The sequence below is a fragment of the Kwoniella dejecticola genome, chromosome 1 (assembly GCF_000512565.2).
Source record: "Kwoniella dejecticola CBS 10117 chromosome 1, complete sequence".
Taxonomy (NCBI): Eukaryota; Fungi; Basidiomycota; class Tremellomycetes; order Tremellales; family Cryptococcaceae; genus Kwoniella; species Kwoniella dejecticola.
This window is the reverse complement of record NC_089301.1, coordinates 2511902-2531430: the sequence shown is the minus strand read 5'-3', so window position 1 is coordinate 2531430 and position 19529 is coordinate 2511902. Positions and strand designations below refer to the sequence as shown.

The window sequence follows — 19529 nt, the reverse complement described above, 5'->3', positions numbered from 1 at the left end:
ATACGTGTACAGTGATTGTATGATTATTTCTTCGTTTTCGTCGGAGAAGTACCATTGAACGCAAAAGCGAAACTATCATTATCGCTCGGCGATCTAGAAAGGCCTAAGCTCGAGGAATTTTGACCTCCTATGCTGGCCATAGAAGTCATAGGTCTTTGACCAAATGCAGGAGTCGATCCCGATCCCTGTCCGATGCCCGCCGCCGCGCCAAAGGCATTTGCAGTCGGCACGGACAATCGACCAGATAGAGGAGGTGGGATCATCGAGAACGTCGCATGTATAGGTGCTGTGCGAGGCCTTGATCTAGGTCGATCCTCGGGTACATATGGTAATCCGCTATTGAGCGCATCCAGCGAGGGCAAGGCAGCAAATTCAGCTCGGCGGTCATCGCCTTCGCTATCCATTCGAAGCTTTTGCTTGGAACGAGAAGGTTGGACCTCATCTTCTTCTGATGTCGTAGTCGATATCCGCCTACCGGTGGTTTGGAATGCGCGTAACAAGTTGGACGATTCGGCATCGAGACCTCGACGAGTTGAAGGCGGAGTGGGTAATGGCGATGCCGATGACGGTGGGGTAGGTGTGGTCGAAGTTGCGGGATTGAGTAACGATGCGACCGCCATGGGTTTCGAACCCGATGGCGGAGAAGTGGGAAAGACGAATTGGATATTTTGAGATTGGACGGGATGGTTCGAAGGAAGTAAAATCGGTTTGACGTCTGTGGCGATTCCCTTGATGGAAGTGTACATTGGTACTTCTGATCCCAGATATGGATCACTGACGTCAATATTGCCCTCATGCATATACAGACCCCTCCGAGAGCTTCTGTGTCGTTTCTTCTGATGCGAGTCGATAGACTTGACAGCCGCAGCCCGGTCTTCCGTCGACGATGCTGCAATGATGACTGGCACGGGAGAACAGGAGAATGACCTCGACGAGCGAGACTTCTCGGACCTCAAGGTGACGGTAGCTTTCAATTGGTAGGATATCGATACCAACTTCGTCGAATGTGTTTCTCCGAGATCCCACTTTCCATGTCTTTGCGACAAGGGCATCTCAAGCTGACACCAAGACGTTCCGCTCTTATCCACGACGATGTTACTGCCGGAGACTTCTGCGATCTTATCCTTGCGCGAGAGAGCAACTTCTTGAGGATCCGTCAGACGTTGGTGAGGATTGTGTGATGAACGGAAGAAGGACGACAAGCGGTGTTGTGACGGTGGAGAGGTGGATCTTCTATTGTGCACTTCCATATGCCTTTCCAGGAAGACTGAAGCCTTTTTGACAACTGTGCTGTCGTCTAGCGGCTTGACCTGGACGTACACCGGAAAGGAGTCGCCTGGTCCAAAAGCACCAGGCTGAGCGGACACGGTGATGTTGGAAGTGAAATTCTCCGAGCCAAGTGTATAAGGCGACGGAGGTGACATTGGTCGGACCGAAGGTGCACGATGAGAATGTAGGTTGAGCGCGAAGGCTTTCGCTATGCTAGTTCCAACATAAGGAATAGGTCGATGTTCGATCACAACCTCCATCCGCCAGACAACTTTGTACTCCGGTATCGTCATTGTGCTTCTCGCTTGTTCGATGGCATCGACAGGAATAGTGGTTTTGAACATTGAATCCCAGTCTCCCAGTTCCATGTATTCTTCATCATCCGATGATTCTAAGAGGACCTTTTTCTTCTCCCACAGTACCTGACTGAGGCCGTTCCCAGCTGTCTCTGTGCATCTTATGCCCAGAGTGATGGACTTGACGCCCAAGGGTTCGCATACTTCCGGCAGTCGGGTTGCGACTCTGCCTGCTATAACGACAGGAGTCACACCGAGATGTCCTAGCCACAGCAATGTTAGCGATCATCCGGGCAAAGACGGCCGGCGGCACGCCAGACTCACCTGTGTGTGGGAAATATCGACCGCCGACATTGCCTTGTCTTGGTGTTAAGAATAGTTCGAGCATTGCTCTGACAATTGGTTATCGCATGAGGGGTGTTCGAGCGGGATGTCTGATTGCCAGAATCAAGGTGTATGGGATGTAATAGGTTGATGGATGTGTTGGCGATAGCTGGCAATGGGCTAACTGGTGGTCGACTTCCTTCCGGTGTGTGCGAATTGTCGACAATAGTCTAAAGTGATTAGAACCAGTCGACTATTTCTGGCCGGGTCTACAATAATATAGTAGACTAGTCGGATCTACGTATGTTTCGGTACGGTCCAGATTTTCAAGTGGACTAAAGAATCCAATCCAGAGAACGAATCTTGCTAACCGCTTCTCTAGTCTGTTTTGATTATCGTCAGCTCGAGCCGTTGAGGCATAGGCAAGGGTTGCAGAAGGCGCCCTGCCTTGTCGTCGTGAAGTGAGAATGGGCGTTGGTTGAAAGGGGAGAGGTACGGATTGAAATTGCAGGATAAACACGACGAAGAAAAGGTTGTCAAATGGTATTCGAACAAACTAAGTCAGTCCAAGTGGAAATAATGCAAAAAGAGGGATCAGGTAACGAACACCTTTTGTGAGTGTGAAGATGGTAACAAGTGCATTTTATGGTTTGGTGCGAGCCCACCGAAACCATATAACACTAAGAGCAATAAGCGAATTTGAGGTGGAAGGTTAACGTGATGAGTTGATTACGGATGTGATCACGGCATACAGTTCATGATGCAAAGGGCAAAAGGTCGACAGGTATGCGGAAATGAAAAGAGAGGAATACGGCAGGGAAGGGTTAGCTGGAATTGCATAAACAAGCGTGAGACCAGCTGGGTAATCTAGATTTGATCACTCATAGCTCGAGAGAGATAGCAGAACAAAGGGGAGGTAAGACACCACTAGTAGTCTAACGTGGTTTTAAATTGAATTATTTGCTTGAGACCAGAAGAGTACGGTGCAGCACTCACGGTCAAATAGGCAGCTAGGCTGCTGATTTCCTGCACCAAGTGGCCGTTTGCTTCGATCACGCTTGATACTTGACTTAATATATCCACTCAGCCTCCCTTTCTCTCTCTCCTCCGTTTGAGCGTCCCAATGCTCACCAGGCCGATAATTGACGCTAAAAAGTCGTGCTTGTCCGCTGGAGTCCGGCTTATTCCCTTCTGGTCGATTGCACAAAGTCGGAGTTGCCCGATACAGTTAGACTGTTGGTATGGTAGTGATGGTGATTCGATCTAGAGACGGAACAGGGACGCGGGTCCGAGCCATCAATCTAGTATGCACTAAAAACAGTAAGACTATTTTGGATACCTCCAATTCACTTGGCAAAATAATCAAGTCAAGGTGGAAAGAAACGGGTGATGCACACAGGAGAGAAGTATATATGTATTGCACAATTTACTCATTTGCTATGCATGCGATGTGACTCGGTCAAGGAATGGCATGTCATGCCGTGTCATATTACATACGTACACAGTTGATCGATGCTCAAATGCCTGCGTTCCTATTGATGCATTGCATCGCTGTCGATATTCACACATAGATCATCTCGTATGATATACAAAAATAAACGAAGCATGCGTTACCATGAACGCCAAGGAACAAGTTTTACACGTTATACGACCTCTGACTGCACGAAATAAGTTAGTGCAAAGCGTACCTGTTTTGACGTGGCTGCTTAGATACACCATTCCTTCCTTCATACCACTATGACACTCATGCGCGTCAAACGAGCTAAAAACGGTCCAGATGGCTTTGATTCGGGAATTTTTAATCTAACTTCCCTTATTCAGGAAAAAAAGCCTAATTCTCCCCTCCACCTCACAAATCAAGGTATGAAAGATGATTACGATTTTCATGTGAACTCTAAAATAGATTTTGTATTCGGTTTTTGATAAGGCACCTATCTCTCTGAAAATGCGAAAGAGTCATATGCCATATGCCATATGCCATATTCCTTGCTAGACTTCCGATGTCGATCATTCTTATGCCTCAGTGTTTTTAGGGTGAAAGGCGTCACGCCAAATCACATCTATCCTTCGATTTATTTTCCGATTATTCCGGCAACGTCGACAACCCCTTAGAAACGTCCATCATATCTCTCACAGTCACAACGAAACTATAATTTGTCTCAATCAGATATCAGAACCGGCACATCGTTGTCTCGTTGACCATCTATCAGGCTATGTAAGATGATCGTCGACACGATCGATGCGAGTGATACAGGTACAAAGCCGAAGCGCTAATAGGACTGACACAGCAACTTCGTTCGCTCCTGGATCGGCGATGTTCTGAGCTGAATAGAGTTGTCTTCAGTTGTTTTGTGTACTCCAGCGGATTAACACAGTCTGATTCAGGTCAGGTCAGGTCAGGTCAGGTCAGGTCAGGTCCGGAATGTCACAAAAGACGGTCTGTGTGTCGCGTCTCTTTCCCATGAACGCCATCCCGCTTACTAGGAAAAAGACCAAAGACAGGCTAAGGCTAGCTAAAGCCCGAACTAGCCGTTTTCAGGCTTTCGCAGCATGCAGGTCGGATCAGATGGTCGCGATAGCGTAGTCTGAAAGATGATCATTCCTGGTGCCTGTGTAGGTCGCGAAGCACAAGGTAATCGATTAGCCGAGAAGGCTTTGTTGCTGGGTAATACTTGCGATACAATGCGTTTGTCGTGCAGAATAGATTTCAACTAACTGTACAACTGTACATTGTACATCCATCCGCTTTTGATTAGATTTCATAGGTGGCGTTCCCATTAGGTGATTAGCCATAACCCTTCTAGCCATCTGTGGGGTCCTGTACACGTAAACGCGTCGAAGTCGGTCTACTTTTCTTCGTTTTCTTCTTGCTCATTTGATGACGAGTCTTTCTGCGAATCATTGTTCGCCTTGTGTGCCTTCAAGGGGGTGCGAATCGGCCGCCGGCCGTCGAGACAGACGGCAATGTATCTTTGTACCTTCATCTGTGAGGAAGGCCTCGTTAGTCGCCGAGACCTGACATTAAAGATGATGAGACAGAACAATCAAGCAATCGAAACCCAACCAAGAACGCCCATTTTGTTGGTGGCGTCGGCACTTTCGGAATATTTACGTTATCAACTGTACTCTCTTTTCACTTTTCACGCTGGCGGCTGGCCGGACGATCGCCTTTTATTAGTGGGGTGGAAACGAGGATCGTACAGCCCTTCTGTGGCGTTTAACTCGGAGAAAGGCACGAACGGCGCGTTGCACTCAGTGCACAGGCTGCTGACGTCCAATGATATACGGGCTATTTCGCAGATATGACATCGGTCTGTTTGAATACAACGAGCCTAAATGATCACACCGTCCCTTACATTCTCTATAACAGACAAAGCAGCAGCACAGCGGCTTGAGTATGGACACACAAGCATAGTCCGTAAGGAGACGATGTCCAAGCCGAGGTAATTGTTCTGCTGGGGCTATATCATGAACCGCATGCGCCAAATCACTCTGGATTCGAGGAACTAGAATCACCTCTGCATGCGGTCATCGTGGCATCACTGTGTAACGTATGAACCCTTCATCCCTTGCTGTCCATCAAGAACAAGAACAAATGCTCAGATGGAAAAACACCATACAAGCGGGAATACCCCGTGACTTGATTAGGACATCGCAATGGCAGCTTCAGGCGACTATGATGTACTTGCACGTTTCCCGAGAGTCCTCCTCATGCATCTGCGCCATCGAAACCAGGAGGCTATCAAGGACAGACTGTGCTCGCTCCTCTGTGCCCGCACCACGAGTGAAGTAGGCAGAATACAGTGCTGCAGCATCTTGATCTCCCGCGGGTCCAGAGCTTACCGAGTTCCCGTTCGTGAGGTTGTTGAAACACTGTGATAGCTCTTGTTTAGCATGATAGATGTCTGCTACAGAGCAGTTTTGGCACCATTCGTCATCCTTGACTGGCTCTACGTCGTGAGCTCTTGGTCCTCCTCCGACGGAGTCGACTGTTCCTCGGAATAGCGTTTTACGCTTGGTCCCGTCGTTCGAAACGGTGTGTTGCATGTTGTATTAAAGCTCAATTCCAGATGGCGAAATGTTAGAAGCTTGATTTGATGGATCTTGAAAGAAGGAACAGTGCAAAGATGAACCATCGTGTGATTGCCTTTATATATCATTAGTGTCAGTCAGGAAACTGACTCGAGCAATCCTAGAAGACGGTGGACATACATATAGAAGCACGTCGCATGCCTGTAATGCAGCAATCTGAAAGGAGCGAAAAAGCCTTCCAGAAGGCTTGCGTCTCGTCCGGGATAGCCGGACTCATGTGGTAAAGAGAGAAGCCTACATTCCCAGAACCCGCACGTCAATCGATCCTTCGAAGGATCCTTTGAGCATGGGTTGGAGCTGCTGCTCCATTGTAAGCGTCGTCCCTGATGTCATTCGGCACAAAAAGATGGGCGGTCAAGGGTATCTTTTGGATGAAGGTGCCCTTGTGGCGGTACTGGGGACCTTTGCGCTAGCGCAGTTAGAGCATCCACATCAGAGGTAACCTCACCGTGTCTCAGGTCCGGAAAAAGCACGGCTCGGGGTGTGTGATGACTTCGCTCAGTATTTTCGCGATTCAGACAAAGGGATCTCCGACCCCATCAAATGCACCCACCACGGCGTCAGTGCATGAACGCTAGATGCGGCAGATGGGATTGCGCGCGTTGTCAGCGCGAAGGGGCAATGAAATCTCCTTTGAATTCGATGGGAGTTAGGCTACTCGCCGCTTCGACCGTTCAAAGTCACATGGCTCGAATGAGGACAATAAGGAAGGAGGACATCCAGCTGGTTCCAATAGCCATTCGGCTGCGAGTCATTGTGCCCTTGTAACGGTGCTCGGCCTTCTTGCTCATCGATATGAGCAACGAGAAGCTCAAAGTGGATAAAGGACCCCGCCAGCTCCGAAGTGTGGCCTCGACGATGGTAAGTCTCGAAGCCAGGAAGTTGGTACAATTATATATATACGATAGCTTCAGTCACAAATGGCAGAAGTCAAGGCCGCTCTTAGACGGATTGCGACCTCGGTCACGGAACACTGCCATCTGTTGCAAAGGCGACAGCAAGGAGAATGCGACAGGGAAGAAACTGGACTCGGGTAACGGCTCGCTGATGCGGCACACTAATCAAAGGGAGAATTTTCGGAGTGTGCTGAGTATTATACGATGTTTCCGATCGGCAATGCCTAGATGAAGAGGAATTGATGTCAGCTCCGAAGATTCAGCTAAAGTAGGCTCACACTGATCAGTCAACCTGCAGTCAATGACCCGCCCCAAGGTACATATAATAACCACACAAAGTCCTCAAATAGTCTTGCGATGCGCATAGATATTATCATCACTTTTAATCTCACATTTATCGCATTGCAATTAATATTCTCCCATCATCGACATGGCTGCCAACCTCGGATATGAACCATCGTACGATCCAAGCGCTCATTTCACTGAGCGGAATTTCCTTCGTAGACCGGTAACATTCCAAAGCAAGTCGTCTATCGCTGCTATCGCTTCGAACGCAACGGCCTGACGAATGACAGGGATAAGACGGAAGCAAATACTGAAATGAAGCGAGCTTATGAGGCCGTCATATGTGGCGGCGAAGGTCGTGGTCTCAAGGAAGAAACCGGTCAGTCCGATTGGGTCTTTCGGTTATGATGTTAAATTGTACACTACTGACGACCAATCGAGACTGAATGGCAGACACCAGCAACGTGTCAGAGCAATCGAGAAAGCGTTCCTACGAATTTTTGATTTCCTCGGCGGCCACTGTTCACAATGACAGCGGGTACTCTGACAAATGCAAACACTATTTCCTGGTCGATTCTGGTGAGGTCCACGTCTAGGTGGATCGAGATTCTGTTTAGGTCTCAAGCTTGCCGCCCACCTAGACCGCCTGCCTCCTCGTCCTCCTGTGACTATGAATTCCAGATGTTGATGTCAGCCATGCATAAATGGACAGTCACCAGATTTACACTGCCATGATTTGCGTGAGCTTAAAGTAGTCACGTGGCGCTGCTTACATTAAATACACATAGCATGCAACTCCCGTGCGACTTGTCTCCTATACGTCTGCAAACTTCGTATCACAGCACTTTGACCATGCTGCATTGTCCTTACTTGCAAAGGTGCATATTTTAGGGAACAACTTGTTGAGAAGATAGGGGGAAACTTCTGCAGTGTATCAAGCGTCGATCCGTTGAAAAAGAATCTGAGGAGCATCCATTCACCTCCATCTGAAAGGAGTGGCTGTTATTTGTCGGAGGTCCGAGGAGCCGACAGATACGTATGTACAGTCTGTTGACATACTTCCCCATCCCTGCTGGACAGAGGGTGGTGCTCTTGCCTCAGCTCTTGTCCTCATGCGACGCTTCGATGCCGAGCAAGCCTTTCAATTGAATCACAAGAATTGAGGCGATGCCTGCCCTAAGACCGACAGGTCATCCGTTCTTTCGGCCTGCGATCCCCTATGATGTGACAATCTGGCTCCGAGAAGCAATTAAAGGAGGTCTCGCAATGAGCATCCCCAACTCCAATACTTCCGAAATACATATGGGCACCGACTGCTAGCTGATCGAGCGGACTGGATGGAGGCGTCCGAGATGCTAAAAGGAGAGAAACCGTGTCGAGTTCTGAGAAGAAGGTGCCCGATCGAAAATCAGCTTAACAAGCTTCTCCGACTTGGCAATCCGCTCCCGACCGTGTCTGAGTCGTTGCATGGCAGGGATAGATGAGTAAGACCTGGTCTGAAGGGTAAGGCATAAATAGCGCCGTCTTGACATCCCTTACCTATCGATGTCTTCATAATCATTTCGACGATCCGGCAAAATTGAAATCACCATGTCAGACAATGAATTCCTATCTCAACCAAGTCTACGGCCATTCAGCAGTCATTGGCATTACAGGGAAAGCGATACAGAACAGCGCACGGTGGTGTTCGGCACAGACATCTCGGCGGAAGCCGTAAGAAGGACCAAACCCTTTCGGTATATCAGCGGCCTGAGGGCTGACAAAGACATTGAAGAGTCAATGAATGAGATGCAATACTCTTATGCCAAAGTCATCGAAAGCGTCGAGGGCTCAGCCATCAAACGAGGCGCGGGTAAGTTCTGATCGCCTCTTCTGATACCATTGCAGCTTACCAGCTGGGCGCAGATCAACTGCTCGACGTCCCTAATCATACTTATAGGAGTTATTCCACACTCAATAGATATGCGGTGAATCTGCACAATCAATCCGTTGGTCACGAAAGCTGTAAATACCACTTTGTGTTGCAGAAATGATCGCAGCAGTGTGGGATATCTGTTTCGGCTCCGTCCATCGTTAAAGCTTAGAGCGTCCAGCACGTCTCACATCATATTTTATGATATGCACCATGAATCCCTTGGCGCACAATGATTGTTCAATGTATGCTGCGAATCTTTATGCTGCGAATCTCTTGATATAGTCCGCAGGGCTCTGGCTTGGTCCTCTGAGTCTTGCAAAATGAGGCGCAGGATCAGGCCACAGCGATCCAACCGATGACGTAAAGACGGTTTGACCTCAGATCCGATCGGCAGTCCCACCACAGCCCTGTCGTCTAACCGTCTAATCAATTCTCGTTGCTCTGTTGCTTCGATGCATTTCTTGAATATTATATGCGAGTCACGAGACTGAGGAAGAACATCAAGATGTACTCATCAAGCAGCAAGACTGAAATGATCTTTCCATTATGGCACTTCGACCAATGGAGAGCGGTAGATGATCGGGTCAGAGGAGGATCAAGTGTATCACATCTTGATCCAGTCGGGTGGAAGCATGAAAGTTCGAACGATGTGGAGAAGGGCGAGCATGCAGCTGCCAGGTTCTGGGGGAATTTGGGTAAGTGATGCCATTCACAGCATCATAGATGTGCATCTCATTGTAATCGGCATCAGTTCCTTTAGCTGATTCGAGGTCATGCAGACATCGAAACATTAGGAGGGGCCGGCTTCGCTTCCCAAGCCTATCGATACGGTCCCTCACCCTTAAAGCTCCCTCAACTATCGTACTCAGGCATCTCACTACACTACCAATCTGATCCTCAGACCAAATACACTTGTTCGACTCCTACCGACTTCACATTCATCCTCAAAACCACCCCAACAGCGAATATACCTAAACACCCCAAAACTCCTGGACCACCTAGAGAAGCTCAGCTCACATACGAAGCTACGTTCTCCCTTCCACATTCGTCTTCCATTTCGATGACCGAACATCACGAAGCTAAATTTAAGTGGAAAGACTTCAAAGCTACTTACAGGGGCAGACATGTACCTGAGGGCGATGAGAAATGGGTGCCCCTTGATCCGGCATTGATCTACGAGTTGAGTATCATGTGCAGGAGTGATTTTGGAAAACAGCATGGTGATTTCGGGGTAGTGATCACTGCGATTGAAGCTATAAAGAAGGACAAGAGCGTTGAACTTTGGGACAGAGTATGCGGATGGTGGAACAGCTTAAGCAGTTGGATAAGCGGGATGTTCAGCTGGAAGGGAAAAAGCATTAGGCTGGAAGAAGTTGAGGATGAAGAGAAAAGGTTAATTGTGTAGATGAAGCACGGCATACTTAGCTCGTCGAAAGAGCATATGCCAACAATACAACAAGGATGATACAAGTCTTACCGATGATACAACCATGTATATGAGGGGGATGCTACTCGCTACAGATCATCTTCCCCGATAAAATTCATCTGAATTAACAGCTCTGCGAGACCCGCATCACCGGCGCATTGCCTGTAAAAGTCAATAGCCAGACACGCTCTCACCCTCTGGCCGTCTGCAAAACGTTCTAAGAGCCATCTGAACATCCTTGAATTGATACCTTCCACACCTAATCCCCAAGACGGCCATCCGAAGCCCTTCGCTATGATCGTCGGCAAGGACAGTGGGAAGTACGATGCGGACAGGTAAGATAGGGTGAATGTCCGGCATGACGAGGGTGAATCTAGGGTAGGTAGAAGATGGGTGGTAATCTATAAGACATTCTGAATCAGCACATCGTAGAATACTCGCTTTCACTGGTGATTTTGAAGAAGAGCAGCAATTATGACTTACGGCATTGAACTTCTCAGGTATTTCCAGAAAAGTATGAACTCGATACCTAGGATGTCGAATTAGCAATTGTGCGGACATAGTTCGAGATAGGCATCGCTCGTCAAGTCGAGTGGGATCCTCTGATCTCTCGATTGAACGACGGGAACAACTCACCAGTCTTGGGTCCTGACAATCGTTCCAGCGCAATCCCACTCAAAGCCTTCTTTCCTCGAATCAGGCCATGTATAAGGATGAATTCCCATACCATTTTCCCATGACATATCTCCATCTTTGTCTCTGTCGAATCTAGTCAATAACATCCCTTTCCCCCTGACTTCGCCTAAAGTAGGTATTCTCTCTTCCAGGAACCACTTATCGAGAAAAGGCAGGAATGCTTGATACAGGATCTGAGAGAAATGGGGATGCCATGGTGGTGTTTCTTGCTTGATCGATAAGATCAGGGTTTCGCTCGGGTGCGTATCGAGAAACTGATGAAGGACAATGAGCAGTTGAGCTAGTGTAGAGCGTTGTGGTCTTGGTCCATGATACACTATTTCCCGGAAATCAGCTGTCTTTGGCAGACGGAGGACCGTAAAGATGCATGGACTTACTCAACAGCTCATCACCTACTACTCTCAGCCTGACATCCAAGAACCTGACTCCGTCTAATAGTTGCTGTTCGATAGGGGTAGCAGGCTGCTGGCATTGCGATATCGGATCTGCAGCGCAAGCGTGAGATTAGAATCGCCCTGATGTGGATAGCAGCGAAGATCACTCGGTTGTAACTCACAGCCGTACATAGCGCAGGACTCATGCGTACCAGGCAAAGTAATGTCGCCCAATGGTGTATCGTCAGGGATTCGGGATAAGAAGTTCGCTGTGTCTGGCTTTTCAAGAAGAATAACTACATCTCTAGGCTGTTGACCTCTGTCGTTCACCTTCATCCAAATAAGTCAGCCATCATCAGCGACAAATAGGTTACTGAAGTGTAGTCACCGCCGAGCTCATGTGGTGGAACGTTTGATGAGAACTCACGTATAACCGATACGCCGAGAATGCATGTCCTCGACTTCCCTCTACTTTCAAGCGTTTCCAGCCCCTATTTCTCAATGACCTGCTTGGTGTTGTCCGCCATCGCACCTCGCACACTGCCTTTTCATCGGTGGTAGGGTGAAATACGAGTCTGAGTGATCCCTTTGAATTGTTTGAGCCGCACGGATCAGCTTGGAAAGAGTACCGGGATCCTCCACTGTGGACGAGAAGAAGAGCCTTCTGGCGCGCTGGTGTTCCAGCTGTTACAGTGTCGCTAGTCAAAGAGATGATGGAAAGCCCAGGCGCGACAATCTTCATGTTGAGGCCAAGCAGATGGACGGTGTATCTACGTATAATACATCTGGACATACAGACAGCAGAAACCTTAAGCTTTTGTTGACGACTAGTCGAATATGACGTAATCTCGGCATCGGTTTGACAAAGGGATCATGAGGACATGCATGCTGAAGCCGACCAAGTCCAGCTGCATGCTGAAGGCGCATGGCCTTTGTTGACCTGCTGGAGAGTGTCCAAATATGATCACCCAGCCTGAATTCCGTCCGCAGATGCAGGCGTATCATCCAGCCCAAACACCTGTGCACTTACACGAGAGATACAACGGCTAAGCCGACGGTAGTCCCGTATTTGTCTACCCCATAAGGAGTCTCCAGTACCCCAATATAACATTCCCTGACTTTACTCTGCTATCATTTTCCCCATGAGGGCTTGTGGACCCGTTCGTTAGACCGATGCTACATTCTGTTCTCGAGTCTCGAGTCATGACGGAAGACCGTCAATGTATGGTTGCGGCACTGGCGCTGTGGTATCCGAGATGGTCCCGACGAGCGCCGATCATCAGGCACAGAATCAGCGGTGCGGACCGCCGGTCTTGATGCAATATACGTCAGAAGACTGTTTATAAAGTCTGACTGACGAGCTTCCCGTTCTGCAATGCAGCAACCAATTTACCAGTATCATAACACTTATCAGGTCCTTCCCGTACCTACGAGTAGAACTGTATTGCAGCTATCGACATAACAAAGATCCCTTCCCTCCCGACTTCCCCTTATCTTGCCTACACAGGATGACCGCTTCTCTCTTTCGAACGACACTTCGAGCTGGTCAAGCGAGTACCAGTCGTGCGAGTCGCTTTCGACACACCGCCACCTGTCATGCCCTGTCACAAGCACGCTACAATAGCTCGGCATCACCAAGCTCATCAAATACCTCGACCTCGCCTGCTCCCACTCCCACGCCTAGCCAACAGCTGTACACGCTGAATGAGATCGACAAATTGACAGCTTCAATAGCAGGTGAGCTAGGCATTTACTCGCCTATTATGAGTCATACACCTTCTTGCCCTGCATCCGGGTGATGACCTCTGATAGAGCGTATCGGCTTTGTTTTGCCCTTGAACTACTTCTCCGGATGCCCGTCTTGACGTCGAGCTGAACCATATACTATCGCAGAATCGGCTTTCGGTCCAGTTCATCACCCATCCCCGCTGGTGATGCGAGCGTTACCTGCTCCGTGGCTCTCGTCTCACTCGCCCGACTTGGCCTCGCAAACAGATTCCTCGGCGGCGGATGGTCCGGAGACAAAAGCACCAGAGCCTATAAGTGAAGAAGTGTTACTTCGGCCCAAGCATATGAGCGAGAGTTTCACGAGTTTTGATTTACCGCTGGCGAGTGATACGACGTTATATGAGAGGTATGTCAACACCTCTGGAGGGTTCCGTGAGTCTCCAGCCGTTCTACACTCATGTCTTCGCAAGGAGAAGCTCTCAAGATTGCGCTAATTTACTGTGACTTTCATAGGGATGGGAAAATTGCTTGAACGTCAGTCTCGTCCGCCCCCTGATATTCCCCGATCACACCTCGACTGACATATGAAGAATCTCCGTAGACCTCGATTCGTTGGCTGGAGCCGTGGCGTATCGTCATTGTCTACCTACGCCCCGAGCGTCTTATCAGACCGACTCGTCTGCAGCTTTTCACGAGATGTCTTCTAGAGCAGGGTTGTACCTCGCTACAGCCAGTGCGGATAGACTAGACATGTTCGGCAGACTGAACAGGGAGAATGTCAGGCAAGTACTTCGTCCTTCTTGTGCTGTGGGCCAATGTGGTCACACTTGGCGAACGTCAAGAAGACATGCTGATTTGTGTCTCGATTAGGGATTTGAAGTTTTCGGGATTCGTCACTTGGACTGGACGATCATCTTTGGAGGTAGTCGTGAAGATGGAAGGCAGAAAACTGAAGGAGACACCCGGCCAATACAAGACTCTGATGTTGGGAAGATTCGCGATGGTGTGCAGAGACTCGAAAACGCACAAAGCGAGACAAGTGCCCAAGCTCCTAGTGGAGAGTCAAGAGGAGAAGGTCTTATGGGCGATTGGTGAAGGTGAGCAACCTTTTCTGATACATCACCCTGCGCGAGTTGTGCGCTGAGTTGGCGCGATTGCAAAGAGCATCAAAAGAGGCGGAAAACCAGTGCCATGAATGCTCTTGACAAGGTGCCCGTGAGTGATTTACGTGATTGTGACTGGAAGCTGGGTTAGACACTCATTTTCGCTTGATAGCCTTCATCGGAGGAAGCTGAAGAATTGCATAAATTGATGTTGGAGGTATCAAGCAAAGAGCAAATCGACGGTGAGACAGTGGTTCCGATGCAAGACACCGAGGTGGGTGACCGGAAGTGGTTCTTGCCTGAATCGCTGGGCGCGCTCTAATGGCTGTTTTGCTCGAACGCGTAGATACAAACGGTACAATTGATGTTCCCGCAAGATAGAAATCTGCATGGAAAGGTATTTGGTGGAATCTTGATGCGTCTAGTGAGCTCCCGTTCTATGAGATCGAAATATCATAGCCGTACTAACATAATGATCCCGGCAGGCTTTGTGAGTTCTCGTATTGCAAAGTGGGTGCCTCTTCTGACTGCTCGTAGTGAGCTGTGCTTCACGAACGCAGCTCTATTCGCTCAAGCACCCATGCGATACCTATCTCTCGACCAAATTGGATTTTTATTGCCTGTACCCATCGGCGCGGTGTTGCGTCTGTCTTCCAAAGTGGTCAAGACTACGCGGCCTCACGATGGACCGGACGGAGAAGCCAAGGCGCATATAATGGTCAGAGCTGAAGTTGAAGAGGTCGATACAGGGGTAAGTTAATTATGATTTCAATCCGCTTCCCCTTTTCAAATTAGCATGAATACTGATGAATTTTTATGGTAGGTACGAAGGGAAACGAATACTTTCTTCTTCACAATGGCGAAGGAGGATAACGAGCCGATAGGAAGGACGATAGTCCCTTCAACTTACATGGAAGCTATGCATTATCTAGAGGGGAAAAGGAGGTTGGAGATGGGAGAAGAGATGAGGCGGTTATACAAGGTCGGCAGATCACAGTAAAACTGCTGTGGGCAATATCATAGTGGTCATCCTCAGGTCCTTCCGGTTCCCTTGTCTCATACGTACTGTACTAGATATCGACTGTACTGTTGAAGCGATGCTGTACATGCATCCATCTCTCTGCATATCTGCGCAGGAGGACAAAGGAAGATGTGGCTTCTGATGCTGATTGCCGCTTGTAAAGGGATTAACTTAACCGACGCGCACTGCTGGGATTCAAAACAACAACAATAGTTGAATCCCTAATTCTAAGGCGTTTCAAACTTCGTCCACATCATCATCACATCGTTTCATCATCCGTGCTCTATCTGGACTTCACATCACTACCACTCTCGAGGGTGACAGAGGGCTCGGAGGTAGCACATCAATAGGTTGTCGAGATTGACGCGCTTTTGCGGTAGGAGGCACAACAGGACAAGAAGATCTGGAATTGAGCAGAAGGAAATAAGGTACCACCCACTTCCAAGGTTACTCGTAGCGTACCTGAGATTGGAGTTGGAAGTGGAATCGCGGGTGAAGGTCAGATCACCTCTGACGGAGTTAGACGGAGCCCGGGCATCATCTAATCTTGAAAGCTCTACTGAGATTGAGAAAGAGGTGATTCGAACGATTTGCCAGAGCAGAAAGATCGCGGAAAGCTCGGATCGTCTGCTTGCTCAATCAACCCAGGACTACGCCTTTCTCATTTATCACCAACGATCCCTGTTCGCCTTTGACGAGCTTGTACCCCAACAACAGACATCCAATCACCTCAACGCTCTTCGCAGACAGCACAAAGACTTGCAACATCTGTCCGGATACACCCTTGGCAGAACTTGGACCCACTGTCTTAAAGGACGCCGCAAACCAAGTGCGAACTTGTCTTTGACCTACCTTCCGCCCGACACCCTCCACCTTCCACCCGGATATGTCGGTGACTTCGCCCATATCTGCCAGCCCGGGATTGTCGTTGTTGGAATGGGATGAGGCGGCTGTTCATTCATACTTGTCTGATCTGGGTTTTGGGAAGTACGAGGATGTGATATTCGGTGAGTCACTACCATATCCCTACCTTACCTGGTGAGCGTTCATTGAGTATACACTGATGGCTCTCTAGAACATGGTATCACTGGGGACGTCCTGGCTGTAATGGACCACGGTGCTCTGCAAGATCTGGGTATGACCAGCTTAGGTCACAGACTGAACTTGCTAAGGGCAGTGTGGGAATTGAAGAAGGAGCAAGGCATTGAGTTCGGCGAAGATGATTGGAAGCCACAAGGTACGTCTACAACAGTCGTGTACATCATCTCCATTACGAGTCGGCGCTGATATCGTTCATATGCAGACGTGGAGGATAGCGAGAAGGTAACGCAGAGTAATGTTGATAGATTGCTAGACTTGATCATGGAGCAACGTGAGCTGTCACCCTGACAGACAAGTACAGTTAGCTGAAAATGCAAATCGCTTAGACGAACGCCTGATACATCTCGAGAAGGAGCAAGTCCGGATGTTGTCCGCCTTTGAGGAACATCATATACAAATACCTCACTCTGCAGATGCCGAGGTTCGAGGGATACCTGGTATGGACGGAAAATCGACACTCGGCAGAGCAGCTAGTCTCAGGTGGAAGGACTTCAAGGAAAGGGGTAGTGATGGCGAAGATGGAGAAGCTGTACGTCGAATAATGATTTGTGCAAGCCCTCTCCGTGACTGAAGCTGTCCTTGACCAAAAATGCGCTGACTTACTGCTTACAGGGACCAAGCCGGACAAATCGCAGAGCATCTACAATCTTTCCTTCATCACTCGCATCATCAACGGCTTCTACCGCAGTCCCACATTCGCAATCAGTCCCGCATCAATCCGACACACCGACTTTCCAAGATAGCTTCACTCCTTCGACTGTGACTTCTTCTTACCCCTTCGACTCACCTCTAGCTCCAGCAAAGAACGATGGTGATAAACGACCAAACCCAATTCAACCGCCGCCGTTGAGCAGGATGCTAAGTTCCGGTCCTGTCTCAAGCTCGAGTACAAACACCGTAACATCCCCACCAGCCTCACAACAGCAACAACAGCAAGGGCTGTCTGTGTCGAAGAATACCTCCGTCTCTGCCAGTTCAGCAGCCACAAGTGCAAACGCGCCATCTGAGAAAGCCAAATCGCAAGCGAATGCCGAAGCTAGAAGTGCCGCTAAATCCTTCAGAGTCACACTGGAAGATCCTTGCTGGAAAGTTCTACCTGCAGCGCTCAAGAAATACAAAATTAACGATGATTGGAAATTGTATGCTTTATTCATCTGCTTCGATAATACAGGTGAGTAACATTCATTACATGTGACCAAATTTACCACGGATGACAGAGTTGTATGCTCATCTTTAAAACCTCCAATAACAGAACGTTGTCTAAGCTATGATGAGAAACCCTTACTGCTGTTTCAAAAGCTCAAAGAGAGTGGCCATAAGCCGGTGTTCATGCTTCGACATATCGTACGTCTCTTCTTCGCTTATTAGTCGCTCCTCATAGCTTGAGCTGAAGTGTGCCGCGGTTGCTCACTTGCAGAAAGATATACGTTCGCCGATAGCGGTAGCACAACAGAAACAAGCACAAAAATTAGGTTTACCACCAAATACATCTGTCAACGTCTTGCCCAAAATCAAGCCCTCTTCGGACACGTCGATATCTCCCACGAAAGCAACATCGTTACAACCTGGAGGACGAGACGAAAATGGAAATACTCCTAACGGAGGCAATTTCCCCGAATTGCCTAGTCCCGGCTTGAAGGATTCGACGAACGACAACAGCGCTAGTTCACGCCATCCCACTACGAACGGGCAGACCAGTTTACAACCTGGTCAAAATACCGGCACTATGGTAGATAAGGATGGAAATATCGTTAATGTCACTTATGCCGTAGCGATATATCCGTGAGTCATTCTAGCGTTCTTATCTGATATGGGTCAAACCGCTGACAGAGGTGATGTTTAGGTATATTGCAGACAGACAGGACGAGTTCAATGTGGCTGTGTAAGCTTTGATTCGAGTGCAATACAGGAGATCCGAAGCTTACGTCTATTCTCAGCGGATCGACATATACGATCTTATCGAAAGCGAAGGGATGGTATATCGTGCAAAAAGATCCGGACGGCTTGGGCAGATCCACTGATCCAACTCAGGGATGGGTTCCAGCTGGTGAGTCCTCGCAAAACAGAATCAGGCATGTCGTTACTGGCTGACCAAATCCGGATACTCAGGATGTCTGCTTGAGCTCTCTCAACCAATTTCTCTTGCTTCTCCCACTTCCTCAGGCGAAATAGCTACTTATCCTGGATTGTCGCCCTTGCCTCCGACGAACATAATTTCGTCAAGTTATGCTGGAAATGTGTTGATGGATTATGAGGCGAAAGGAGATGCTGAACTGAGCCTGAAAGAGGGAGATAAAGTCAGAGTGTATAAGAAGTATTGTCATTGGTGAGTGCTTCATAATGCTATTCTGAAGTTTCACAGTTCTGCGAGCTGACGGTCCGAGTCATTCTTGTATCACTTTACCTCGATAAAGGAGCTATACGTAAGTCGGCGGATCATAATTGACAACGACGCCCCGCAAAACAATATGCTGATATTCCATCCTTCACAGTATCAATTCGGAAACAGGCGAACGAGGATGGGTACCAGCATGGTTCGTCGGCAAAGCTACCAACGAAAGTAGCAATACCAGTGCGAATGGAGGAACACCTCTTTCTGCATCTACACCGACATTCAATACTTTGGCACAGCCTGTGAACTCTGGTAGTACCACCGATACCAAGAACGGTAATGGTGACACCGAAGAGAGGCTGAGGGATGATAATGCCACGCCAACACCTACGCCTGGACAGGGTGGATCGGCGGTACATCAGTCTCAACATCCCGGAGAAGGGAACAAGATATGACCTCTGCCTCCATAGTGTTACAAATAGCAATACATTCGTCCTTTACTCGAGCATATCGGATACGGCTCAGAAGAACAAATATGTCTTGTGCATACTATACTTTCTTGAAATGATTGCTGTCAACGGATTACGAATAATACGATGCATTCATTTGACAGTCATGCAAGCTTCAGGAGACAGGCAACAGCAGCATCCCCAGACAAGTTTCGCAATGTT

At 48.6% G+C, this 19529-nt stretch overlaps 6 protein-coding genes across 6 annotated transcripts; 4 read left to right on the top strand and 2 right to left on the bottom strand.

Annotated features, from left to right (window-relative positions):
• Nucleotides 1-23: 23 nt before the first annotated feature.
• I303_100944 (uncharacterized protein) lies at nt 24-1953 on the bottom strand (the record flags this gene model as incomplete). Its single annotated transcript, XM_018404314.1, has 2 exons — nt 24-1828; nt 1890-1953. 2 exons carry the CDS (start codon nt 1951-1953, stop codon nt 24-26), a joined length of 1869 nt encoding a protein of 622 aa, XP_018266968.1.
• A 6799-nt stretch (nt 1954-8752) lies between these two features.
• On the top strand, nt 8753-9195 carry I303_100943 (uncharacterized protein; the record flags this gene model as incomplete). Its single annotated transcript, XM_018404313.1, has 2 exons — nt 8753-9014; nt 9068-9195. 2 exons carry the CDS (start codon nt 8753-8755, stop codon nt 9193-9195), a joined length of 390 nt encoding a protein of 129 aa, XP_018266967.1.
• Nucleotides 9196-9582: 387 nt separating this feature from the next.
• On the top strand, nt 9583-10482 carry I303_100942 (uncharacterized protein; the record flags this gene model as incomplete). The annotated part of the gene is made up of 2 exons (XM_018404312.1): nt 9583-9772; nt 9857-10482. 2 exons carry the CDS (start codon nt 9583-9585, stop codon nt 10480-10482), a joined length of 816 nt encoding a protein of 271 aa, XP_018266966.1.
• Nucleotides 10483-10592: 110 nt separating this feature from the next.
• On the bottom strand, nt 10593-12315 carry I303_100941 (uncharacterized protein; the record flags this gene model as incomplete). Its single annotated transcript, XM_018404311.1, has 6 exons — nt 10593-10904; nt 10987-11032; nt 11140-11515; nt 11577-11684; nt 11756-11903; nt 12001-12315. The coding sequence occupies 6 exons, from the start codon at nt 12313-12315 to the stop codon at nt 10593-10595; spliced, it is 1305 nt and encodes a 434-aa protein (XP_018266965.1).
• Nucleotides 12316-13081: 766 nt separating this feature from the next.
• On the top strand, nt 13082-15404 carry I303_100940 (uncharacterized protein; the record flags this gene model as incomplete). Its single annotated transcript, XM_065968226.1, has 10 exons — nt 13082-13310; nt 13467-13733; nt 13815-13835; nt 13903-14083; nt 14172-14398; nt 14464-14516; nt 14577-14678; nt 14751-14828; nt 14916-15155; nt 15228-15404. 10 exons carry the CDS (start codon nt 13082-13084, stop codon nt 15402-15404), a joined length of 1575 nt encoding a protein of 524 aa, XP_065824298.1.
• A 907-nt stretch (nt 15405-16311) lies between these two features.
• I303_100939 (uncharacterized protein) lies at nt 16312-19313 on the top strand (the record flags this gene model as incomplete). Its single annotated transcript, XM_018404309.1, has 11 exons — nt 16312-16432; nt 16501-16662; nt 16729-16797; nt 16853-17055; nt 17139-17697; nt 17779-17870; nt 17944-18308; nt 18370-18408; nt 18464-18573; nt 18636-18852; nt 19019-19313. The coding sequence occupies 11 exons, from the start codon at nt 16312-16314 to the stop codon at nt 19311-19313; spliced, it is 2232 nt and encodes a 743-aa protein (XP_018266963.1).
• Nucleotides 19314-19529: the final 216 nt, after the last annotated feature.